General features: G+C 38.8%; 1 protein-coding gene across 3 annotated transcripts in view; it reads left to right on the forward strand.

Moving 5' to 3' along the window:
• Positions 1-24,555, forward strand: part of mvb12bb (multivesicular body subunit 12Bb) — a 40,771-nt gene extending 16,216 nt beyond the window's left edge. Inside the window, exons 7-10 of one of the 3 annotated variants that reach the window (XM_072682072.1) lie at positions 5,335-5,423; positions 17,281-17,336; positions 17,855-17,914; positions 23,404-24,555. In XM_072682072.1, the coding sequence (XP_072538173.1) occupies positions 5,335-5,423; positions 17,281-17,336; positions 17,855-17,914; positions 23,404-23,451 (253 nt within the window). In that variant the 3' untranslated portion in view covers positions 23,452-24,555. Of the gene's footprint in view, positions 1-5,334; positions 5,424-15,260; positions 16,251-17,280; positions 17,337-17,854; positions 17,915-23,403 lie in introns of those variants that run through there. The other 2 variants (XM_072682074.1, XM_072682073.1) reach the window with 2 other exon arrangements.
• Positions 24,556-27,322: the final 2,767 nt, after the last annotated feature.

Raw genomic sequence — 27,322 nt, forward strand, 5'->3', positions numbered from 1 at the left:
AGCGTAATGACAAGTGTGGAAGGTGCCACTGCTGAAAGGAGCTGTCTACACACTGTGGGCAGGGAGGGCCGCCAGCGCCGAGCCAAGCGTTGAGGTGTTGTCATGGAGGAGCTTGGATGAGTGTCAAAACACCAGCCTCCACATTCCTCCATCTCAGTCCGTGCGCTTCTCTGCCGATATTATTTTTATCCTTGTCTTGCTTCTCCAAAGGCTTCCGCCTATCTGTCCAAGCCGTGACAGATGTTCTACATGGACCCATACTCCTGCCTCTCTGCTGTTGCCTGTTTCAGTTGCTCATCAGCCTCCCGTGGTGTGGTGAGCGTGTAGGAGGGTGCCTTTTGATATTGTGATTTAGACAATTAATAGAACCTAGTTTACCTGGTGTTGTAGATATTTATAGGTGTGTCTATAAGAAATTGTGTGTGGGAGGCAAGAATTACACTGTTTGGCTTTCACAGTAAAAGACATTCTGGACAGATTTCCATTGTTAAAAGTTGTGGTACTCATTAGATTTTCACTCTGTAGAGTACTTTATAGTTGTTTAAGCAGTCTGCTGTTTCCTGTGCTTTGCTGAAAGAACCATTTTGTAGAAAACATGACTTCATCCTTGTTGAACACATTGTATCAGCCAGTAGAGTGTTCTTTCTGTACATCATTTGAGACTTTCCATGCTGGGTCTGATGTAACTGTCTCTTCATCTGAAGATTTGCTCCTAATTTATCATCTCCCTTCACATCCTGAACTGTGCTTCTCTAGCTGCCCTTTAGCTTAATACCTCCCAGGTAATCTCCTCTTTTCTTCCAGTCAGTCATCACTGTACTCACAAATTGAGTTCTTCATTGGATAAATGTAGTACTGCAATTCCTCTTTGTCTAAGGTCCTGTACTGTTTTTCTAAGATTTACTTTATCCAGATTTTGTGCCTAGCTGTGGGAAATCAGACTTTTTCAAGGAATTTGATTAGGATTTTTTGGTTGGATACCACCTTGAGATCATTTTCATTATACATTTAAATTGTATTCTCTTTATAAATGTATAAAGTTTTTTATCTGCTATTAAAATTTTACATGAAACGTATGCAGGAAGGAAGGAATAGAAGCCTGAAAGCTGTTGCATGCAGTTAAGTAGGTTCAATATCTCCAAACACAGTGTAAGTATGTCTTTTCCCATTGTTTACTTATGTTTAAGTTAAGTGGTGCATTGTTTTAATCATCCAGGCTATGTCCCCAGTCTTGCAATGATCCTATGCAGAACAGCAGCCTAATTAGATATTCAAATTAGATATGTGTCAATATGGCTTTTGCTGGCTTGAATGATGATTAATTGTACACAAAACTCCAGTGGCCTACATAATCGTAGGATAAGGGCTGTTGGTGATTAAGTGGCAATACACTTGCCATGTTTTTTGTTTTACGAATTAGACATGTAATTGATATGCCATATGCTGCCCAAGCAGTGTAGTCAGAAACTAGTGGAATTTGCATTGAGTGAGTTTATATTCTTTAGCTCTGTTTGGATTGGATTAGCTTACCAGGGAGACGTTTGTTATAGAAAATGTACTTGTCTCCTCAGAGAAAAACCTCTCACATCTGAACAGCAATGAAATTACCACAGGACAAGTGAGTTTAGTACCTGAAGGTTTGTATCACATGGTCAAATAAATACACCTAATTTGCAAAAAGGGTGGGATCCTAGCAGAAAAGATACTGGCTTATTTCATCATTTTTGGGGGGTGGGGGGGGGGTCTTACGGTTTGGTATACAGCAGAGGATCTCTGATGGGTATGTGCACTCAAAGACTAAATATGGTGCATAGCAACTGTCCCAGATCTTTTTTTTTACAATGCAAGGCAGCATCTGCATGGAAAATCACAGATATGTGTTTGCAGACGGGACAACATTTATTAGATCACAGCTGAGTTCATTGAAAAAACAGTAAGTAATTTGCCCTGAAATTTTCTCACAGGAGGAGGGAACAAATCACAGACATGGCTGATCTGGATGGAAATTAAATGAAAAATTACCCCCGGACCCCATGTAAATTCATTCCTCTCTGATAAGGGCTTGTGGCAAGTTTAAAGATGCTTGTACCCCACTTGTTATACCTTTGTGTCAGTTTCATATTGCCTACTGTGTCAGGTAGGAAACACCAACGGGGAGTTTTTGTTAAAAAATAAAAGTCATTTAAAACTCCTTTAGAAAGACCAAGTAGGTCTCCATTTGTTCTCAGATGCTACGTTCTCTAAAAACCACTTTTCCATATCTCCATTTTGACCTTATCAAATTGCTGATATGTTATGTCCAAATAGATTAATGTCTTATAAAGGCCTTTCACTGAATATATCTCATTTCCATTTTGTGTATCACTCCAGATCATTCTCTATTGTTTCCTGCTGCTTCCCTGGCCATGGTGGTTAAGGCCTGTTTCACAAAGAGTGAAAAACCCATCTCCCTTCCCAGTTTATCGCTGTTTGTGAAATGTCTTGACGCAAGAAGAGTCATGTCCCCTCGCTTTTTTTCCCCTCTGCATCTGAGTCAACCTTTGCAAACGAAGGGAAGTCTTCATTAAATGTGGCAATCGGTTCCACAAGATTGATGTCAACCTTTTAAAAATTCACCATTGGGCCGGATTGAACACGGGCGAATGCTGATGCAGATGAACAGGGGGAAAGTCAGGCCCATCGAGGGAAATAAATCTGAGTTGCAGGCTTCAGTTCATAAATACCACAACCTGTCAAGGAGCATGTTTTATTGCCCCTGATAGAAATTACTGCATTTATTTATCTCATCACAAGTGATAGAAATGCAGAGTAGCCACAACGGACTATAGTTTCTGAATTCCAAACTTGGCCCAAAGTCCCCCAATGATGATTTAGAGTTAGCTATGATTATAACATTCAGATTTAAAACATGTTATAAACCAAATCTGTGCATTTTGCCAAATCTGTGCATTTGTCTAGTTTAAGGCATTTTCATCTCAGATTTCCTAAATCTGTTCTTTCAGTTTTAGTCTTGATTTTAGAAACTTTCACTTTTTTATGGTGTCACAGTGCTAATATTCTCTCTTCAAAAGAGGCTCTGCTTGACTTCAGTGCATCCAGTGTATTGTGTTACCTGTTGGAGTTGTTCATTTTGTCTTCAAAGCATGCATAAAGTGGAATTATGCAGTGCTCCTGGCACTGGAAGGCTTAGCAGCACGGCAGTGGATTTATTGATCCCTGTGAGTGAGTCAGAGAGCGTAATTCACCAGTGCTTGATTGATGAGGAGCGCACTCAGACTGCCCAGGAAGTGCATTGCAGGCTATTTTAGTGTTACAGCAAAAGTTTAATAAGGTAAAACAGTTTGATGTGCGATTATGGCAAAGATTACAGTATTTTTTATTATTTTTAAATGTGTTTTTACTTTTGTGTTTTACACAATAGCTCGCTTATTTGCAAATTAGGCAGACAGAAACACATTCTGAAATGTGCATAATTCCAGCACAATACATGGAAAATATTGTCTTAAAAATGTAGCTTGGAATATCCCTTGCATTGTTATAGTGTTCTCTTTCACAAGGCTACTTGACGATGCTCCAGTGAGACAGGGCAAGCCAAGACGACCAGATGATCTGTCCATGCAGTATGACATTGATAGCCTGGCTACAGCCACCTTCTCAAGGTTGATGAGGTGGTAATGTTTGTGTGTGTGTGTGTGTGTGTCTGTGTGTGTGTGTCTGTGTGTGTGTGTGTGGAGGCTTTTTCTGGCCTGCTGCTGGTGAAGTAAGTATGAATGTGTGGCACCATGCTGGGCTCAGAAACTGCTCTTATTATCATCGACTCCATGACAACCTCTCCCGGGCACTTTGGAGCTACCCGTGGGAGGAAGAGGGGGTTAATGATCAGATGAAGTCCTTGGCATGCATCCGGATAGAGACTCAGCATTACCAACATGAAAAGCCACTGCTAGTTATTCTGTATGCTTTTTGGTAATCAAGGCTGAACTGTTGTCCAGTCTTTTATTAAATGTTGTATTATTCCTTTTTCCAGATGGAATACACATGAAACTGCTTGTATGTATCACGGTTACAAATACTCAAATAAATAGAACACAATCAAACAAATAAATAAATAAAAGTGCAAAGTGTTCATTAAAAAGTGTTGATTAATCAGAGTAAGAAAATGTCTGCTGGACACACTCAAAAAGTAATAGTATGTATAAAATAATAATATGTAACTTTTCTAAGACTTCTTGAATTTTTCTAAGACTGTGTGACTGTAAATAAACAGTAAACAAGGTATTTACAAACACATGGCACACATATCATACAGTGCAGTCATTTTCTCAGACGTCTCTTCGATGCAAAGCCGCACCAAAGGCTACAAGCAAATTTTCTCCAAATTACCATGAGAAACCATGTGACAAAATGATACATTGAATATTGTGATTCTCAACACAGTATCAGGTTTTAATTAATAGTTTAAAAATGGTGTCAGACAGTGGTTCATTTTGTGTTGTGTTTGAACCCTGACTGCTGTAGCAAAAGTGATAGCAGCGTGGTACTCTTTGGATGTTTGTGTCTTCAGAACTCACTGATCTGAATGCATTAAAAAAATCAACTTTTGTTTTACACTACATGGTGGTGTTGTTTTTTTTGTTTGTTTGTTTGTTTGTTTCCCTTTTTCTCACCAATTTGGTACTGTCAATTAACTCTCCTGTTTGTAACTCCCCCAAGCACTAGAAATGATCCTGACGATAGTACGGACTTAACACATCAACACATCAAAAAGCAGATGTCTATCAGCTAACAGATGTCTGTGCTGGCCAACATTGCTTAAGAGTGATGAGCAGGGCCAATGATAGGGCAGTGTGGTTTTTTATACAATGACAGTATTATTTATTTTAATTTAAAAAAAAATGCAATATATCGTCTTACAGTATTACAATATATCGCAATATATTAAATCACAGCCCCTTTATTATAATTAATATATAATATACTATATTTATATGTAATCTGTGAATGTAAAACTCAAGTACCTAACTTACAAGAACAACATGTCTTTAAAGACAGTTAGTAAGAGATTTAATTTGCACATAAACTAATGAAAGAACTTTGCTCTGTGCTCCATTTCTCCTGACTATGCGATTCGCAGAAGAGGCTGGAGTGCCACACTTTCTAATGTTGTTGTATACCATTAATATTAAGTTTAAGTTAGGGAGCACTCATAATTGATAATGACAGCCCTACTTGTATCTCACTAATATGATTTCAAAAACGTTAACTGGTGCGTGCATAAACCCACTATTACCTCTGTCCTCATCACTGCTTCTGCTGTCTCTCTCTGTCATCTAGTCACACACCAGTGTCCAGAACTTCTAGTTTGCCCAAGAGGAGTACAGTCAGGCCTGACATTGAGCACCAGAACTCCAATAGCACATCAGGTGAGTTTCTCCATTTACATTCATCCTCTGCCTAGTGCCTCTGCTCTAATGGGTCCATAACACTAACACACAGCATTTCTCCATGTGTATCAAATGCACAGGAATAAGGAAATGGCATGATCATTTGAGTCAGAACAGACTTCCCAGAGAAAGCTTCCTCTTCCCACCTGAGAGCATTTACCAGCTGTGTGTAATTACTTATCACTTGTCTGTTATATTGACATACATTTATGCGTTTATTTATTTAAATATTCAGCACTGACCCAAATGGGATGAATGACGATAATGATGGTCCTACTGACCGCTTCCAATCTCTAGATGTTTGGCATAGCTTTTTTTTCTCGCTGCTTTGCTGCATTGAACGTGGATTGTTTGAGCATGTGCAGCAACGGCAGGTTTGTGTCTTCTTTGGCTGGAGAGAGACACCATGTGGTGAAGATGGTCTGCTTTGCTCCTGTGAACCAAAAGCCTAACTGCACATCCAAACATTTATTTGATATTTATTCATAGATTTAGCTATATTAATTCTAAAGCCATATTAATTCATGTAAACTTTATATCTTATTTGGATTTAAAATATTTAAATACATACACATAATTTGTTACATATACTTACAAATGAACATTGTGATCACAAGTCAAAGTATGATTTGTGAGTATATCATATCAGCAACATTGAACAACTGTAAAACTGCATGTACCATTAAGACAGATTTAAACCAATTATAGACAGCCTAAAACAACTAGTCTAGTATACCTCTTCAAAGTAACTGTAAAACTGCATAGCTGATTCAGTGTCAGTATTTTATGCCCATTATACCAAACTATTTTAATGAATATATATTTATGTATTATATATGTTTTTTTGGTATATATTTTGCAAATGTTGAATCACAAATATTCACAGTTTTTTTTTTATTCAAGCTTTACAGTTTTTTTATTTTTATTTTGTAGCCTTTTTTAAATTAGTGTCTTTACTGCTTAACAGGTGCAGTTTGTCTATCCATACATCCAAGCAAACCACTAAAACACAAAAGTACACAAAAGTATGATGTATTTTAATTATTGACCTCTTTGAGAAATTACAGTATACACATGCATTTTTCTTTTTATGCTTTACTAGACTACCTATATCTGCCTACGGTCCAAGATTAAAACCTGTCGCTATTTAAACTTGTAAAACTGGCATACTAAGTTCCACTGCTGCCCTATAACATGGGCAGTCACACCAAGCTGACTTGTTTTAGAGCAAGCAGAGTTTGTGAACAGAATGACTGATAACATTTCTGCAGTCCTGTGCCTGTGGCGATAGCAGTTGATTGGCAGACACATGCCTTGCAACCAATTACTCCTTTAAGTTGTGCATGCTACCGATCAAACTTTAGCAGTGATTTTGTAATGTCTTGTAAATGTTACAAAAGCCCTTTCCAGTAAGCTTAGGCATGGGTATAGATGCTGCATAGAGATGATTTGCTTATTTTTAAATGGTCTGTTAATGATTTGGTACAGTTTTTAGAAAGTGCACCACCTCCCCTGTCTGTAGAGTGGCTTATTTATGTCTCTTTATTAATTGGGTGATGACCTGAAGACTAAGACTGAGGTTTGGAGCAGACAGATGGATTTGCACTAATTGTGAGGGACTGTGTGGATGTGTGTGTGTCTGTGTGTGTGTGTGAGACAGCTGGCCAGGTTCAGGTTGGTCTAAAACCATGTGTGCCCTGTCAGGCTAGCTGCACTAGCTCCTTTAGGATTGATGAATTGCCTGCTTTCTCGATTAAACCTTCCGTCACTTCTCAATAAAAGCAAGGGAAAAAAAGAGCCCAGCCTAGAGGAGGAGAGTCAACATGTCTAAGAGTCTATCATCGTCAGCTGTATTATGTGTGGACGTGAGGTGCCAGTGCTTTGACATTTATTACCAGAATATTAAAAACTAGTGCACATTGATTTTGCAATCTTCACTCACATCACAGTCTTAGCTCATTGGATTTTGAGCTTCAACTACGGTCATTACTTTGTTTGACCACAGTGTCATTGTAATGAGACTCAGTTTCCCATATACTGTACAGAAAGGGTAAAGGAAATATCTGCTATTTAGTAAAAGAATTAGGATAAGAATGTTCAAGTTTTTTTTAGCTCCTAATATTTTCCCCACACTTTTTTTTGTCCTTTAAAAAATCTGATGACCTCACTTTAAAATATAAAAACTTCTGTGGTATAGCCTGTTATTGTATATTTGCAGCATTTATAGCATGATATTAAGAAGCTTAACTGTATACATGTTATGAGTCTTTTATCTTGCTTATCATTTAAATTTTGCATCTCTGTGGAATGACACACCATTCAGTGTGCATTACAATAATATAATGATAAACCTAATATGGAGGACATTAACATATCTGTTGCATTAATCAAAAAAAAAAAAACTTGACATTGCCTCTAATCTAACCTAATATGGAGTGCAATTATTTCCCAATCCATTAAAAGAAGTTCAATTATGAGCTTGGAAGACAGTTCATTCTTAGAGAGAGAGAGAAGGAGAGAGAGAGATGCTAGAATATGATCCAAAATTAACTTGGGTTTGCAAAATATCACGCTAGAACGGGTGACAATGATTTTTGATTTCCCGGAACCGATATTAGACTCCTTATTAAAGTATGTGCATCTGCTTTTAATTTGCTCTAAATAATTGGAAAATGCAACGGCACTTTCCAATTAAAGCACCACTTTACGTGCTTTAATAATACCCCCATAATATTAGAGCTTATGAAATGACAGGTGAGCTGGTGTATGAATAAAACATAAAGGCTCATAATAAGAGACAGAAAAAAGAGAACGGAGACAGTTGTTGGGTGTGGGGGGGGGGGTGGCTTTTAAAACGCTCGACACAATTTGCATATATTAATCTCTTCTTTTCAGCCTTATCGAACATTCCTGCGTATTTGAAGTTAAAATAGTGATGACAAGCTGGGGTATGCTTCATTTTTCCACGGATTTATTGCTCATATAATTCGGGATCTTTAATAAGCCAATATGACTGATCCTCTGAGTTCTGTGGAATTCCGTTAATTGTTCCAGATGGTGCTCACTGATTATGCAAAATGACTTCTCTTTCTCTCTCCTTTTTTTCCTTCCTATCCCCAACCACACCATTTTGTGATTGACTAACACAGAGAAAAAAGATTATTTTTGGGCCAGCACTTTCATTAAGAAGCCTCTCATCAGGTTTCAAACAAAAGTTCCATCTTATCTCTCTGTGCAGAGTGTGCCATTACCGGCTCTGGCAGGCCTCCTTGGCAGTTGAGGAGGATCCTATAGGCTCTTAATCGTGAGTCTAATCTTCCAGCGCCTTGTAGCCCAGCTGCATTTTCTCCAATGGTGTGGCCATATTTTACAATACCAAAACATTTTCGGCTGAAGGATTAGAGAACACACACACGCTCAGGCTAGCGGCACAAAAACTCATCCGCTAAATATGGGTGCTCCATGGCTCGCTGGCCAGCCTTGAAGAGCGTCTTGATTAAAAAACCCTGCAGCCAGTCTCCATTTTTCTCTCCACAACACCCCCCCCCCCCCCCCCCAACACTTGAACGCCCGTTGAAAGTTCACCTTGATTCTGTTTAGCATCGGCTAAATTGCCCTAAATGAATTGTGTATGGATATTTGATGGGTGGGGGAAAGATGTGGAAAGCAAATTTACAGCTGTGTTTTACTTTCGATGGGTACACGATTTAAGCCATGCAATTTCGGGGCAATAAAACTGCTGTGAACGTCTGAAAGGAAGCCAAGGACTTCAGGCTGGCGACAGGGCATGAAAGACTGTATACTGCTTCTTTTCCAAAAAAAGAAAAGAAAAAAAACTATTAATGATTTATTTTCATAGCCAGTGTAGAGGAAACCAGAGGGGAATATAGAATGTGTATAAATGTCCCTGATAACAAATAGCAAATATCCCTGAAGTTTTTTGGTAATGCTGTATTATGACCTAGAATTAGAGGCTGATTACCTGATACTGTTAGAAATGTTTATTGATTATTGAATTCATTTTTCTTTCATTTTTGAGGTACAGGAGCCTGTACAGTTTTTGTATCTAAACTCCCCCCCCCCAAAAAATAACCAAGAAGTAGGCCCAGATTTTATTGCAACATCATGTTGAAAAATAAACACCACATTCCGTGAGCTGTCAAGTTATCTGACACGCTCCGGTCGTTGACATTTACTTTTGCCTATTCCAAGTATTCAGAAATGTGCTAATGGCCTTAGTAAATCTGTGCCTAAGTTTCGAGGAGGCTAATAAACTGGAGCCTAAGAGTAATGAGAGCCCCGTGCCTATGGGCCTAATCGCAGTCTGGAACATCATTCCTCACCCGTCCATCTCCCAGCCCAGAATAAGATCTGTTCCCCCATTAGTCTCCAGCCTATCAAACATGGCCGCCCTCAATGGATGGGCCTGTCTCAGCCTTCCCATTGCCCTCATGTTCAACGGCCTTTGTTATCACACATCTAATTAGAACTTGATAAAAATATTTCCCCGAAATCCAGCCATTAAATATAGTTTAAGGAGATTTATGATCAAATATGCTCTTAAAGATCTTTTAATGGGTCCGCTGACTCGTTAAGTTGGTAATTAATGAGCTCCTAATATATAGTGTGATTTAACCTCACAATGAGATTCTGGGAAATGAAGCCATTTCAGATGAGGGGCAAGTGAGCTTCCCAAAGGCTGGTTCTAAAGAGATCCAGCTCTTCTTTTTTTAAAGAAACTCTCACTGTTTCAGCACTTTAATTTTTGAAACAATAGCCTAAAGCACAAGGAACTATAAAAAGACTATTCTCTTACAGCAACATTGTGCAATACCTTCTATGTTGTTGTATGCCATAATTTATGAATGTACCGTAAGCTTTAGTCCCAGTTTAGCTTGTAGATCTGTGTATCATAATGTTGGTATAAGTGTGTATACATAGAAACACATGGAACACACATAACTTCAGTGGTGGTAATTTTAAATTAATTGCTGAGCACGAACAAGCAGTGGTTATTTAAAGAAGTCCTCAAGGGATCTTATGCAAAATGGACTTATGGCTCCCAACTTTTTAAAGCTCATTGGTAGTGCAGCTATTTCAGACTCTACAGAGTTTATTTAACAACCTCTTATCAAGATTGTGACCATCCAATGTCGGGATGTAAATTGATATGTCTAGTTGATAAAAATCGATAGTCTGGAGGTCCACACTCCCACAGTAACATCCATAGTGTACAGATTTAGCTATGAGTGGCACATCTGAACCACGGCATCCATTGAGCCTGTTGTCAGGATGAGCACAATGGCATGCTGATTAGCATAATTAATGAGGAATGGCGGTGATGCATTGGTGGATTGGTTTTAGGGAATGATAAATGGGCTGATGGCCGGGCCAGTGGCTGCCAACAAGGCCTCTCTGGCTGTCATCCCTCCTGCCTCTGCCCTGGCATGCGTCATTACTCACCGGGCCGAAGTGTCGCTTTGCATCGGCATGGTACAACGACACAGAAAACTTAATAACACTCTACAGCCACTAAGCAGGTCCAGTGAAGGGCTGTCATGGTTAGTGTCCAGTATAGTCGAAGGCCCTAAAGGGTAGTTCAGAGTTAGCCATGCTAGTTCAGCAAAAGAATAGTTTTGACGTTGTATAGGTCATGGTTCAAGACGTGACCCTAACCGTGTGGCCTTGCCGCCACTTTCTCGCTTCCATTTGCCACTCTGTCTGCTGTGTGTGTTTGTTTGCACGTTCCTCCTGCCCCTCTTGGCCCTATCGTGGTGAGTTAGCATGCCCACAGAACCGCTAATTAAGAGGGGATTTGGTGTAATTGTGCCTTCTGCTGCATCCCATCCGGCACACGCAATTTAGCAGTGGCTCGGCTGCCAGCTCTGCAGCTCACACACACTCCGCCGAGGCCTAGCCCATTTATTCAGAGAGACTCAGGCCTCAATGCTGCAGCAGCAACATACACAGCTGTAGACCAGTTGGCCAGCATTACACCACAATTACTTTCTACATGTATCTGAGCTAGTACTAATTACTTTAGCAGCTCTGAAAATATATAAATTTATATAAAATTATAAATAATTATGAATAATATTCAACTCCTGACGGTTACTGCCATGCATGTCATTTGCCAGATGTTTCATATTGTTTTAAGAGTTCTGTTCAAAATGCATGAAAACAAAAAATATAGTATGAAAAAATTTCATAAAGCTAAAATTAACATTTACTATACTTCTTAATGGTACCTTCTAATTGTAAAAGAAGACAACACAAATCATGTCATGTTTGTAAGAATATTAATTTATTATAGAATACTAGTCATCAAAAGCATCTGATTATTTGCAAATTTATACATTTTTGTAAACTTAAGTATCATAAAAAACTATAATATAGTAGAAAATTAAATTGGGATATTGAATTCTATTAGTCCTGCCTGGCTCTGTTGAATTCCTCTGTTAATGTTTTCCTCCCCTTGATTTCCTTAGGAGTTTTTGAAAGAGCATTTCATCATACCTTCTCATCTGGTATTAGTTTATTTAGCGCTGTTGTGTTCTGGCCCCTTGCGTGGGGGCAGGTTATGGGAGATGGGTTAACGTGGAGCTCTTGAGCATTCTCCCTCTGCCCGTGCCCGTGTGTTGCTTGCCAGAGCGCAGTAGGTGCTGTTGGCTTTTCCTTCTCTCTGGAAGACTGATGGAGCTGGGCCCAGTGGGTACTACGTGCTGGCATCCAACCCACTACCAGATTTCAAGGGCCGCTTGTCACCCAGATGGAAAAATAACACCTCTTCTCTTTCCCTAAATGCTCCCTCATTTTCCACGTCTCCCATCCTGTCTTTCTTCATTTTGATTTTATCATCAGTGACTTCTGTACTCATTCTGTATTGTATGAGTATATAATATGAAATGGTGGTGAACTAATTATTGTGCACATATAGTTTTAAAGGTGAGAGTGATATCAACTTATGTTTATAACCTACACTGAAAAAAAGAGTCACTTAGGAAAAACATGGTTAACCATGACAACTCTAAGAAACATTTGGATGCTTTAAATGCTCTAGACAAATCTAAAGACTTCAGAAAACAGATCTGATCAATTTCCAGATTGATCGGGGGGTGGGGGGGTGGAAACATAAAACATGTAAAAATGGGGGAGGGGAGACAAGACGAGAAGAGTGGCGAGGACAGTGGCACAGTCATTAAAAGAGAGCCAAAAATAGCAGTGAGCCATCATCTGTTCTCATAGCACGGGTCAGGAGCGCTGACACCTCCAAAACTCCTCCTGTCAGGGCAGGGGGCCATTTGTATTCTCTCTCATTAGGCAATTTGACTAATGACCAAGCTCAGCTTTTGGGGGGAAGGGGGGCTGTGGAGGGGGCACAGACAGACCCCCATGCTCAGGCACCACCACAGCCGCCACTATTGGTATGGCACAGATGGCAGACCCAGGCGACAAAATAAACGACAATATGTCTCTGAGACGTCTTCAGGTGATTACAGACGCAGGATGAGAGAAGGGCAGTTGTTTTTTTAGGGGGTGGGGGTGGTCATGAGTTCTTGCTACATTTTTTCTGTAGTACCCTCAAGAAGGAGCCTCATCTTCTGGGCATCCCACTGGTCTACCCCCTCCCACACACACCAGCTTCTCCAGATTTCACATCCACTTGCACTATTGTCCTTTATGCATGACCTATTACTACAATAAGTCAGCCCAGTCTTCTGTGTCTCTCTAGTGTTTTGGCTGCAAGTCAGTGATGGAAAGTGGTAGGTGAGAGGAGATTTAATTGTGTGGGGTGGGGTGCAAATGTGAGCACATAAGAATGCCCTGAATGCTCTGTGAATCGCTAGCAATAATTTTTTAGAGGTTCAGCATTTTCCTTAAGCTCAGTCCTGACAGATTTTATTATGTGGGTGATGTTCTTTCTTTGTTCCATTAAATTATTAATAACTAACCAGAATAATACAACACACCCTCCTTCTGTTTCTCATATGATTAACACTCCCATTTTGTAGTATAAATGAAAAATAATTGTTTTTACATTACATTACAGTTCATGGTTTATGTTTTAATTGGAGTCGCTTACTGAGTTGGAGTGATTTAAGTGTGTCACTTTTTGCTTCTTTGCTTTAGAGTGCTTGTTTTTTTCCCTTTCTGAAATCTTGTGGCTTCTCATTTCATGAAGTGTGCTGCGCTGCCTGGTTGAGTCCTCCATCCGTCAGTCTCTTAGCATTAGTCCACATATAAATCTGGGAGTGTTCCTGTGTTTGTGTGTGTGAATGGATGCAACAATGCGCATGCGTGCATTAGGACGTTGTGTGTGCGTGTGTTGGGAGGATATGTGTGCGACTGGCAGAGCTCCTAGGTGACAGTACATCCGACAATAGAAGTGTGAGGGATTGGAGCTCACAACAGCGTGTAGGGGAACTCTTCCCGGCCTGAAGCAGCCATTCGTCTGCAGCCGCAGGCTCTGGGCATGACAATGCCTGCATTTCTCACCACACCTGACACCACCATTAATAAGGGCATGATCCACACAGCCCACGCACACACACTGCCTCAGACACCCCCATCACTCACCCACTAACCAATCCCTGCTCTCAGTCCACTGCGCTAATCAGCAATTAGAAACACTGCTCGGGCCCAGAATAGTACTCCTGTACCGTCATGAAATACTGAGCTTGGATTGTATGTCAAGAATTACTTGTCTTTTGTTCATTCTTGTTGCACATGCCCTGATTAACCCTTAGAAGTCAATCAGTATCACTGGAAATAATTTGATATCAATTGTTAAACTCTGACAGGTTATTGAGCCATGTGGAAAAATTCTGTTTGAAGCATGTATTCTTAACTCTGCTGTAGGGATGCCATGAGAGCCTGTACTTTGGTACCAAATTTTAAAAACATGATTATTTTTTTATTGAATTTTATTGAAAATAAATAATGTTTGCTTAATTGGTTTATTTTTTGTGGTAACAAATTGTTTTATCAAGAATCATGTATTTCAGTGGTATTGGTACTACCAAATTTCTGGTTTTGTGACATCCCTACTTACCACAAGTTTTTTGTAAATAGAATCTGATAAAATGTTTATGGCTGTGTTTTGGCAAAAACCTGGTGATGTGATATGTATCACGATACAGGGGTTACGAATCAAAATATAGAGTTTTTTTTAATACAATTTTTAACATTTTAATATAGTATAAAATCTGAGTAAAGGATAAGTTTACTTTTTATGCAGTGCAAGGGGTGGGCTGCAGGGGTGAGCACACGAGAAGCCCCTGAATGCTCAATGAATTCCAAGCAATATTTTTAGAGGCAATGTTCTTTCTTTCCAAGTTATTAATATCCAACCAGAATAATACAGCACACCCTCCTTATGTACAATTTTAATACAGTATAAAATCTGAGTAAAGGATGAGTTTATTTTTATGCAGTGCAACAGTGCTATATAGAGGTCGGAGTTTAAACACAGCACAAAATGAACCACTTTCTAGCAGGAATCTTGGAATGTAAACTATTCATCAAAATTCGCTGCTGTGATTTTGAGAATCAATACAAAACATAATATTGCGAGTGTATCAGTATTCGCTTACAGGTAACATGGTTTATGTTGATTAGAAATCACAGGGTTGCCCATCATTTACCCTTGTCAGAGCCAGTTTCAAAAACTCACATTCTATTCACATTCTATGCTAGACAAGAGTGAGAACAAACAATTTGTAATGAAACTACTCTCTGTTCAATATTTACCCAGTCCAATCTTATCCGATGTCCAGTATGAGCCTGTAATGCCATAACTGTGAATATCATCAATAGGGTGTTCCTCTGAGATTTGGCCCACTCACAGTGACCAGCTTCCATCCTTCCATGTGAGAGGACATCCATCAGCGTGACGGACCCAGCCTGCTGTGTTTGAGTAGAGGTGGGAGAGTGGGCTTTACTCCATTCTTTATCTTTACGGCCTCGTCCTTGGCAGCTGCAGTCTGGACAAACACTGCTTGGGCACTCCACCTCAACGAGACCCCAAACTTGCATCCATTTCTCTCCCTGCAGAATCGGCTCTTTGTCCTGCTTGAATGTTTCTTACGATGTGTGTGTGTGTCATGTTGTGTTGAGTTGGAAAATGGCTGGTATAAATGGTAGGTGAATAATAACAGCAGTCTGATTGAAAGTGCAATCCTCGGACAGTAAAAGGGAGCGCTCCGACCTTCAACTCCTCTGCCTGTTGACTGCATGCTTAATTCATCAAAGCCTCACCGCCCGCTACCATACCATTAAAGCATATTGATTCAAATGTGGCCCTCTCCCGCTTATCTCTTTCATACCTCGCTACGGTTCACCTGGGCAGTGCATGTGTTTATTCACTCGGTTTTATGGACCTAAACAAGCCATCACTATGCACAGCTTATTTGCCTGAACCCTGCCAGCAAGGGAGCTTCTCAGCACATGTAGCCATTCAATAGACCATTCTAAAGCTTCATGACAAACATCTTATGAAGATGCATAATCTCTTGAGGAAGGCTGATGGTTTGGGTAAACCTGCCTGACCCAATCAGTCCCTAGGTATTAGTTAATGGCAGCTGGCTCAGGTGAGGTGAACAGCGGTGAAAAGCTTCATCCAAGAAAAGGTCATCTTGCAGACATGCAAACTTAAGGGTATTTTCGAATGATTTCAAGGATGACATACACTCCCAGCACCCTCTTGTATAATCACTACTTGTGACACCATTCACCATTAGAACCATTCACCTGCACCAAAATAATGAAACAGTACTACAGTGTTGAAGACATTCTCTGAATCTTCCCCTGCAACATTCATCGCATCAGTGTTCAGGTGACTCCTGAGAAGATCCCTTCGACCTTTTACAGCATTCTCTTTCTCTGCCAGCAGGCAGAGTGCATTGGAGGTGCCTGTGTATCACTACCAGATGCCAGCCCCCAACCACTTTCCCTGGCAGCAAGTTAGACATTTTTTGAGGTTTTTTAGTAGGCCGACATTTTTTCTTCGGAGCAGTCAATGGAAGCTATTGTGCGGCCATGTCACCCTGTGTTAATTTGGGCCCTAATGTATTTGATAAACAAAGGGGCACTCTTTAGCCTGACAGTCATGACACCCTGATTCTAGCGGGGGCGCCGTGTGGCGTGGGGTTACGCCGTTAATAACCCACTGGCAGCCATCAAAGGCGCTTTAACCATGATCATTATGATAAAGGGCATACACTTAATTACAGGCCTGCTTAATTATAGCTCTGTTGAAGCTCGTTTGTTTGGTAGAATGCTAATTATACCACCGCGCTCTTGGCAAGTCCTCTTTTCAACCCACCTCTCTCTCACTCTTTCTCTCTCTTTCTATCTCTCTCTCCCTCTCCTTTCTTTTCCTCTCGTCTTCTCTTTCTAGGAGCCCAACATTCAGGCTTATTTTCATGCAAATTGATATCCGGCAAATGTTTTGTCTCTCTCTTTTCCCCTTCTCCTTTGACGAGTGTGCGAAGTGCTTTGTTTTTAGAACTGAACGTCTCCCTGACAAGACAGGATCAGGAATAATCAAGAGTAATTAACAGAGAAAGGGGGAGGGGAGAGAAAGAGGGAGAGGGACTCCAGTACAGTGCTGGATTTAAAAAAAGGCTTTCATCTTGCTTTGTCTGAGCAGGTTTCCAAAGGGATCCAAAGATTTTGAATGTGCTGCCATTTTGCACTATTACATCTAGTCAAATGCATTTTCACAGTCTATTGTGCAGTGATGAGTCGTGAAGTGCACATTTGGAAGAGGGGTTTTTGTGTGATGTTGTAGGGTTTTATGTGTTGATTTGTAATGATATGTTTCCTTTCTTTGCAGCAATTGATGATGTGCCCTTTATGATTTCTGAAAGGTTTGCTCCCAAAGTCAGAGATGTAAGTACTTTTTGAATACAGTAAAAGTGCCAGTCATTGTGGTAATTAATCATTAAATAATACATTTAAATTGCTCAGTATATAGTCATGTTCATTTATGTTGACTGTTGCGCAATATCTGTGTATTAATAATGGACATTGTAGTAAACATTGTAATAGAAAGTGCAATAACTTTTTTTCAAATATCACTGTGGATCAGATTTTTCAACTGACCCTGAAACAGCTTTGTTCAGACTACAGCCTTTTTACCTATGCACATTCTTACTTAAGCCATGATCCAGGTCAGTTACCACAGTACCACTCCACCACTATAGTGGCCCTGAGTGATGAATGAATGTGGCCAGACAGAGCTGGCTCAGATCAGGAGTCCCTTCTCCTGAGAGAGTAAAAGATGAGAGAGGATGAATTTAAAAATCTTAAACGTATTTACTTAGCCACAAGGCTACACAGCAGTGTTTCCTCTGTGCTCTTACTTCTTTTTTCATTTGGTGCTTTCTTTTTTCTGCTCTGGATTTCAGACACAGTCAGTCAATTTAATGGGCATTACCATCAAATCCCCGCCAGAGATCGAGGAGGAAGTAAGTAGAGGCCTTAACGCTCTGGTAGCACGCCCATCCAGTGCCAACAATGCAAAACGTGCAGTCCCGTGTGGGATAATTAAGAGCTTTAGATGGGCAAAAGACCTTTTCAGTCTTAATAAAACCAAGCCTGGGAAGACCTGCTCTTACATTCATGACTGTTTGGAAGGAGATTCAGAAAGTTACATCAGCAATACCAGGACATAGTACAAGTAATGAAGAAAAATGCAACTTTCCCTTTTATTGTTTGATTGTAGATAGGTGGACTAGGTACAAGCAAGTCTAGTTCTTATTTTCACACTTTATACATAAACACACATTCACAGAAAGGTACATGTATTTGTTTTATATTGGCATCAGCCCAGAATTTCCATATTGAATCAGAATTTACATAGTTGTGCACCCCCAGTAATTTAAATTATAATTATAAGAATTGCTATTTTGTTCACCCCTAGTATTAATGGTACTAATCTGAAATGTACTTTTGGGTCAGACTTTGGTGGACCCTGTTTACTTCTTCTGTTTACATTTACATTTACATTTATGGCATTTAGCAGATCTTCTGTTCAGTTTACAAGTGTGTATGTGTGCGTGTGTTTCCATTTTCTTTTTCTCTTCCTCATTAGTACGATATCTTTGAATCAGAGCTGGCAGCAGCTGATAGGGCGGTAGACAGTGTGTGCTGGATGAACAGGTGCTATTAGATTTCAGTTGAGAAGAGTCTTCTTTGGCTCTGTACTGTGTCCTCCCTTGTTATAGCAGCGTAGCTCATAAGGAAAATTGTTACCATGCCAGTCAGATATCTATGTAAAAGATAGGAATATAGAAAGGTACTCTGTAAGTAACAATTTTAGCATTTGTTTAGAAAATCATTATTTAGTTCAGAAAGCTCATAATGATCCTCTATAGATGTCCCTTTTTTTAAAGATGCACATATGCCATACTCGTTTATGAACTGATTTTCTTTACCTATTCCTTAGAAAAATTACAAATACTAGCTGAATGTTTAAACAACACAATGCAAGATGACCTTGTAGGTGTTTGTATATGGGATACGTTAAGGTACAAAATACTGAGGAATAAATGAATGTGTTGATTTGTATCAATGATGCAAAAAAAAGCATTTCAGTAGTTGTTTTCTTACTGCTAGTGTAGCAAAATGCCTAAATGCAAAAGCTTAAAATGTAGTATCTTTAAAGGTCCGTTGATTTGCTGCAACTATCATGGTGGTCTTTTCTCCTCGTCCAGCCCAGATTGTGATTAGGAGCAGCAGACCCAGCACAAGTGGGTGGGGGGTTGTGAGGAGAGAGGAGCTTGAGGATTCATTAATTACAGCCTAACGGCAGCTCGGCTGATGAAAGAGAGCAGAGATAGTGTAACGGCACAAGGCTTAGTGAAGTGGGCGACAGCACAAGATTAATGGTGAAGCGAGGGCTGTCGACGATGAAGTCGCAGCGTTTGCCCCGATAATTAGAGAACGCGTGCGAGCGTCCACAGCTATTGTGCCTCAGCTGCATCTTGGCCCCAGCATTGTTGTTCTCTCTGCGTTACTAGTGTGGGTAAAGCCGGCATTTATCCGCTCTTCCCCTGACACGGTCACTGAGCACTGTGGACAATTTTACAGCATAGAACCAAACTGCAATTCTAGTATAAATGCATTTATCATACAGCCAGGGAGATACCACACATCACATATTACAGAGAAATATTCAATTCAGTGGATTACACGTTTTCCTATGTAGTTGCTTTTTTCAAGGAACCTCACTTTTCTGCTGTCCAGGCACATTAACTTGTTAATAGCTGAATTTACAGTATGCCTCCTTAAAGAATCTGTAAGTATTTCTGTATTAGTCCCTGGATGCTAAGTGCTGTAGCTGGGCTCTTGATGCACATCATAACTGACTGACTGCTAATTCTATTAAAAAGACATTCATTAAAGAAACGCATCTTTGTGACATTAAACATATGCACAAGTAATTGCAGAAAACTGCAGTAATCACAGTCAGACTTGTAGATAAGGCCATTTTCTAACAGGCATCGCTTAAGCCATTTTTTTGTCAAAGACGTTGGTTCCAGCAATTAGGCATTCTTTTCATTTCCCAAATGACTCACAAAACTTGTGGAGATTATAATTGCTTTTAGCCACGCATATCTAATTTGTGTCTTTTTAAGTGTTAATTAGTTAGCGATTTGAGCTGACGTCTTTATGTAGTTTGCACAACTGAAAAATGTTGTTATTGAAGGCAGGGTAATGATTTTGTGCTTGTGTGTGTGTGGATGAGAGAGAATAAGAGAAAGAACGAGAAAGAGAGACAGCACGCCACAGTTGTGTGCTCTAGTGTGAATATAGCACTGTAAAGTAGTAATTGCATGGCATTAACAATAGACTGTGCACAATTTGAATGAGAGGCATTAGCAAAGAGACAAAATGTGTTAGCATTACATAGTGTAGCCTGCTTTAATTTACTGCCTCAAAGTATCAGTAAAGCTGTGTGTGTGTGTTTGTGTGTGTGTGTGTGTGTGTTTGTATGGACAGAGTAAGAGAGACGATGCAATAAAGAGAGGGGGATATTTAAATGAAGGAGGAATTAATGAAGACAACATGTCACATATTTTCACCTGCACTGAGCAGGAACAGGAAATGAAGCTTTGCTCATCTCGCAGACTGCCGCCCATGTTCTGCATGTCACTGTTCTGTCATGGGCCTGTGTAAAAATGGCAGACAGTGATACATGCTCTCCCTCACAACACCGCCCCGCATCCATCATTCTCTCTGCTTCTCTCTCTCTCTTTCTTTCTCTCTTACACACACACATGCTCACCCACTCACATTCTTGTTTATTCATTCCCTGTGCCATGCATGACTTTTTATTATAACTCAGCGTTGTGTGACATGTGACATCTTGGTGGAACTCACAGTTTTGCTTCGGGTAGAGGACGAGTGTGTGTATGTGTGTGTGTGTGACAGAGAAATGAGTGTGTGCATATATGTTTCCTTGCTATATTTGTGATGCTTTTGTGATCCTCCAGCATCACCTAGTGCCATGAGTCTGAATGACATCCAGCTTCAACGTTCTTGCTTTTAGCAACTCATAACCAGATATGTATAACGCTTAACACCGCAGTCAGGGATTGGATTTTCGATTTTTTCTTTTTTTTTTTACAAACATTAAGTAAAATGAATTTGAGAATCATGCCCCCTAAAATAATATTATAACCACATATAAAAGAACTGTAAGTGGCTTATTGTGTATACACAAAATAGTTATTAGTTTAGGTTAACAATAGGTTAGAATGTTAAATATGGTGAACAAAATATGTCTTCATATTTTTTTTTATTTATTTTTACTTAATATCAGTAATGTTGGTAGTTAATTATGCATAAAGTGGATTTTCCAGCAACATTTTCAGTACAACCGTAATTCATATTTTAACCACTAGAGGTCAGTGCAGGTGTGTCTAGTAGTGATCGCTCCTTGTTTATGAAACTCCTCAAGACATACTGCTGGCAATACCAACTAAACCTACTAATGCTAACTGAATGCCTTATATGTACATAGGCACCAGAAAATATACAGGTAAGGATCATGAATAAGTACCTGTGAAGACCAGCTAAAATGCATCTCTACCAGTATTACCCATGATGTAGTGTTCAGTTGTGCACAAAAACTTGACTATGAATATGAAACATTATCACATCTAAATTGTACTTAACTATATCAAGGTAAGCCACCGAGATTTTAAATGCCTTTATATATATAATTGTATATAACCTTCATTTAGACAGCCAATTCCACTATTCATTTCTGGAATGGTTTTGTTACTTCCACTGCAAAGAAAATATTTGTAATGAACTTGTGGAGAAAAATCTAAATGTCTGTGTATATGCAGCTTCTGTGGTTGCACTCCGAAATAAGAATTTAGTCCTGTATTTTTAGATACACATGGGGGCGCCAGTGTGCAACAAGTTCATGCAGATGTCAGCAAGTTTGTCTTGTGACTCTCAGTCTAATGATTCTTGCACTGAAATAGGACCCAATTTCTGATCTTAATCTTAGACCAGTTAAAACAAATCAAATTTATTTGTATAGCACGTTCTGCAACTGGTATTGTCTCAGTAATAGGACAAGAGATCAGCAAAACAAAAAAACAAACAAAAATAACTACACTAACTAAATGACTACATAAAATGAACAACTAACATTAAACTAACAAATAACACAGAAATAACAAATAACCTCTGCTATGGAGTACAATAAGTAATAATGGAGTACAAGTAAGCCAGTGATTGGACAATCTGCAACATACATTCTTGCTGTTAGTGTTAAGAATATTGTTATATCAATATATATGTATTGTAAACAAAATTAAACCTTTGTGCTGTTGGGCCAACAGACAAGGCCTAGTCAAAGACTTTCAGTACACTGCAGTGCAAATGTGGATTTGTTTCTTAAATCTGATTTTTAGACTTGAGTGTTCAGACTTCAGCTTAAACCAGATTTGATTAAGATTTGAAACAGCATAGAAATATGGCTTGAATTCAGTTATAAGAAATCTACTTTGTGCCATTTAGACTGCAAAAATATGCCTTTTGGATATGCTAAAGAAACAAGGTACCTATCTGAACAAATGTCTAAGCTAACCTGAATTTTAATTCTGTCACTTGTGTGAACTGTTGTTGGCTGTTTTGAATAATTGCATTTGTTTCTGCCAGTGAGTTTTGCATGACATCGCTTCTCATAGGATGAAAAATGGTGTTAAATATCAGTACTTTTTAAGAACAAAGGACAAAGAATAATACATGCTACCAGAGGATTACATGTTAAGTACTGAACAGCTGAAAAGTCACTATCAGTATTATATATAAAAATGCATCTAAAAATTTTTTTTCTGATCTTTCCTGTAACAGTGTTTCTGCTATGTTTTTTAATGGCGCGGTGCAATGGGCTTTATGGTATAAAACCTCTCTAACTTAACTTAACCACCTAGATGACTTCTGGACTTCTTGGACAGATAATTTTAAAGTTTTAAAGTTTTTGACAAAACATGTCATGTTTGGTTTGGAGATTCTTTGATGCATCAGAACCTAGATACCTTTAAGGACCGTCAGTACGACACTGACTAACAACTACAGAAAGTATTTGATTGCAGTTTTTCCTGCAGAGGAGAGTGTAGACAACCATTTAAAAGTGGGTTATTCGCTTTTTTCACAGAGAGGGATTGGGTGTTGAATAAATTGTAATAATAATTAATAATAATAATCATTAAATAAAAAAAGAATAATAGTAATTATTACGTAATTATTTAATAATAACATTGTCTATGATATTGTGTTCACAGTTCCTCACAATTAGGCAATTCGAATAACTGCAGTTCAAAAATACAAACGGGAACACATTTTTTTTGTGGCACTGTATGCATGGCTAGTTAAAGCATGCCATTCAAGACTCACTGTTCTGCGTGTATTCTGCTTTTTTGATGTTTTGCAGTATGCATACTACTTCAACATTGAGCACAGTGCTGCTGCCTATCCCTGATGGAGAAGGTGACCCTGGGCCTAAATGCTCTGCCAACAAGCAAATCAGAAATGACAGCAACAGAAAAGTTCACTTGCAGCAAAATGACATTCCACCAGGTCTTTAGTTCAGTTGGAGTGTTTTGTCCTGCCCTGGATATGTCTTTCTCACAGTGGGTAACATCTAATATAAGGAGTGGTTGGGTAAAATTACTAAGCTTAAATACAGTATTTAAGATAAGAATAATGGCACATCATATATTACCGAAATACTTTAAGAATAGTCTTTAGTTAAGTTGCTTTTTGTTCATCTGAAAGAAACAAACAATATCAGACACAAATCGATTTCATAATAATTAATAACAATCTTTAATATTTTATACCAGTGCCAATCCTTTATAATGAAAAATATAGGACTTAACTCATAGGATAATGATATTGTATTATATGCTTTTTGTTAAATGAAATAAAATGAAATAAACCCATGAGTAAACTTTTACATAGATTGATTTATTTGAAACACATTGTATCCACTCAGCTACACTGTTAATTCTTCAAACACTCAGGTCCTGCTGGCATAATAAGCCTGTAAATTTAAGGGGTGTGCACATGCAGTATTTCTAGCCAGAGGTTGTCCATTAGCCAATGTCAGAGTGTTGTTTAGATGAAAGATGAGGGTCTATAGAAGACCACACATTCATTACAGTGTCAATCTTGTACTGTGCATGAAAATCTGCAGGTTCAAGAAGGACCTGCCTTTTAACTCCCATCAAAAACCTCTGAAAGCTCTGATAGATTTTTTAAGTGTTGCAATGAAATTAGATGTTCTTACTTTGTTCTCAGTGTTCAAATATGTGGAATGTATTTTGATATCCTTGTTTTAATTATGTGTAATTGTTATTAATTTAGTTTTAGGGTTTTTTACTATGTACTAGTAGATCTTTCTTATGGCAATACTTCACTGGCTCTTGGATTAATTCAGAAAGACTTTTGTGACAGATATTTGTGAATCTGAAATGTGAAGGTGTGTGCATTTTCCCAAAATGTTTATCACATTACATGCCTGTAATCAACTAAGCCAACTGTTAGTGAAATGTAATAAACAAAGACAGAATTCCTGCAGTAAGTTATAGTTTTACCAGGTTTTTTATTATTGTTTTAAGCATTGGATGCAGTAGTTTTCCAGATTAAGCCTACGCTTAGACTAAAAAGAGATCCCAATGGCATTTCTCTATTTGCTTTGTTATTCAGTCCACGATTAGCCATAATCCATGTCCAGGAATGTATCACTGTTCTGTGTTATTTCATGTATTATTGGCCTTGGTCTTTACTTCAAGTTTAGTTTTAAGTTACAAAATGGCATTGCTCCTTAGACTAAATAATAAAATAATAATGATGTTGTTTTTGTTGTTTCAGGTAAAATCTAAATAGCAAATTTCTCACATTTAAGGTCACATCATATTAGAAACAAAATAATCAACAAAAACAACCACACACAGCAGGAAGCCCAGGACCAAAGCATAAAGTCACTTACCTGGCCCAGATAGAGTCCTTATGAGCGAGAGATAAGTCTCACTTTGCCCAAGAGGCCTCAAAGCCATGAAGTACAGTCACTCATGGGCAGCCAGCGTGGGAAGACTCCAAGCCACCATGTAGACATTGGCAGTCCAGGACACATATCAGTCATGATGCAGAGTCACTCAGGTAACTGGCCTGGGTAGCCTCATAGCTAAAAACTGAGAAATCCAGGAGTTTTCAGAGACATGAAGAAAAGTCCATTTTAGGCCCACAGGAAAATATCAGAATAAAATAATAATGCCAAATATACAAAACAGTACAATAACAAACAAAACAACACTGGTGTAAAGTGGCAGCAAATTCATACAAAAAATGTGTTCATACACATGGCATGCTCATGTGCACACCTGACAGTAAACAAATTTGGAAATTGTCTGCTTTTTTTAATTTCACAAAATATGCATAACATGAAAATTATGCTAACCGTTCTCAAGCACATGTTTTTGATAAATTGTTCAGGTTTAAACACAGGGAGTCTACTATATTTCTACTGTAGAAATTAGACTATGCAGCCATGGGTTGTTGCATATAGTTTCCATATAGTTTATGTGTAGATAGCCTTTTATCTATATACATTTTCTTTTTTATCTTCAAAATTTGCATACCTTATTCACCTGTCCAATTGATCGTATAATTGTTGCAGAAGTAGTAAACTTTGAAAAGGACCCTGGGCTCAGATAGAACCTGGATCACAGTCCTTTAAAGTACCACAGGAGCTTCTCACAGCCATGCCATGCAACACTATTTCTTCAGACTCTCCTCACATGGTTTTACTTTGGTCCCTGCGACAGCTTTCTGATGTAGAAAATAATGACGATATTCTAAAACCGCATCGTAAAATGAAAATACAGAAAATGACAAGAAGGACCAATCCAAGTTCTCTTTGGTTTAAAATGCCTGTCAGTAGCTTGCGTGCATCTGGATAGATGCATGTCTAAATGTAGCAGTTAATCTGTTTTTGTGGAGCCACTTTAAATGAAACTGTTTCCCACCCAACTTTTAATTAGACATCTCATATTTTTGGTATACATCAAAAATGTCTGCAAATTAAAAGAGCGTGGATTGTGTCAAATATTTGCCCAAACCAGAGGTTCACAAACAGCATTTGCCTTGCCAGCACATGAGTGACAACAACACTCTTAAAAATAAAGGTGCAACAAAGGGTTATTTGAGTAATGCCATAGAAGGACCATTTTTGGTTCCATAAACAAACATTTTAGATGTGTAAAGAACCTTTAAAAGTTTAAAGAAGTCAATGTAAAAGTTCTTAACCAATTTAAAGGTTCCTCACACTGCACAAATGGTTCTTGATGGACCCAAAATCTTCTTCTTGAAAACATTTTGTATCTTTATATTACAATTATATTTGTAGATTATACATACAATATTACTATGTTATAGGGAATAGCCTATGTGGTTGCCTGGCACCCACAGCAGCCATTAAAGCTCAACTTCCATACCTAGTGCTTAAACACTATATACTATTTAACATACATGCCTACAAACAGCTTGGATACTGTGTAGTAATAATCAATAACCATTTTAACTTGGAATAAGCTCAAGGTTCTGTCAGGGATGGTAGTTTCCGGATCTCTCTGTATTCTCTGTATTCTTCTCTGTATTCTTCTACCCCCCCAACCTATCTCCCCCCAACCGTCACGGCTTAACTGTGTGTGAGAGAAAGACAGGCTCTCCTGCAATCGACAGGGCACTCATCTGCTTCCAATGCAGAGAAGAGCACTGGGAGCCATCCATTGCAGTACAAGTGTGTTCCTCCCTTTTAGACCCTCTGTTCAAACTCAAACGTGCAGACAGTATAGAAAAGAGTACTAAGCAAAACTGTAATGATGAGCACCTCAGTCTTTTGGGGGTTTTTTTGTTTTGTTTTTTGGTCTACATGTCTACATTGTTGTTTGTGATTTACAAGTATGTGATTTACATTGCTATACTAATAAATGCCATTTCTAGCCATTTAAATGTAACTGCATAATAAAAAGTTGCTAAGTGGTTGCTTTGGTACCCCATGTGTATTTGTATCACTACAACATAAGGTGGTTGCTGTGATGTCTCATGTAGCTGGCATGTTGCTAAGTGGTTGTTGTGGTGCCTTATATGGTTGGCTAAGTGAAACTGTATTTGTATCATTGTAACAAACTTTCGCACCCCATTAAAAGCTACACAGAAACCTTGTGTTCAGTCGAAAAACTGTATACAAGCCTGAATCAGACTCTAGCATCAGGCTCAAGTATCTAGCATACCTAGAAACCACCTAGCAACAACCTAGCAACTACTAAGCAACCCATGTGGTTGATTAG

Source organism: Salminus brasiliensis, chromosome 6 (genome assembly GCF_030463535.1).
Source record: "Salminus brasiliensis chromosome 6, fSalBra1.hap2, whole genome shotgun sequence".
Taxonomy (NCBI): Eukaryota; Metazoa; Chordata; class Actinopteri; order Characiformes; family Bryconidae; genus Salminus; species Salminus brasiliensis.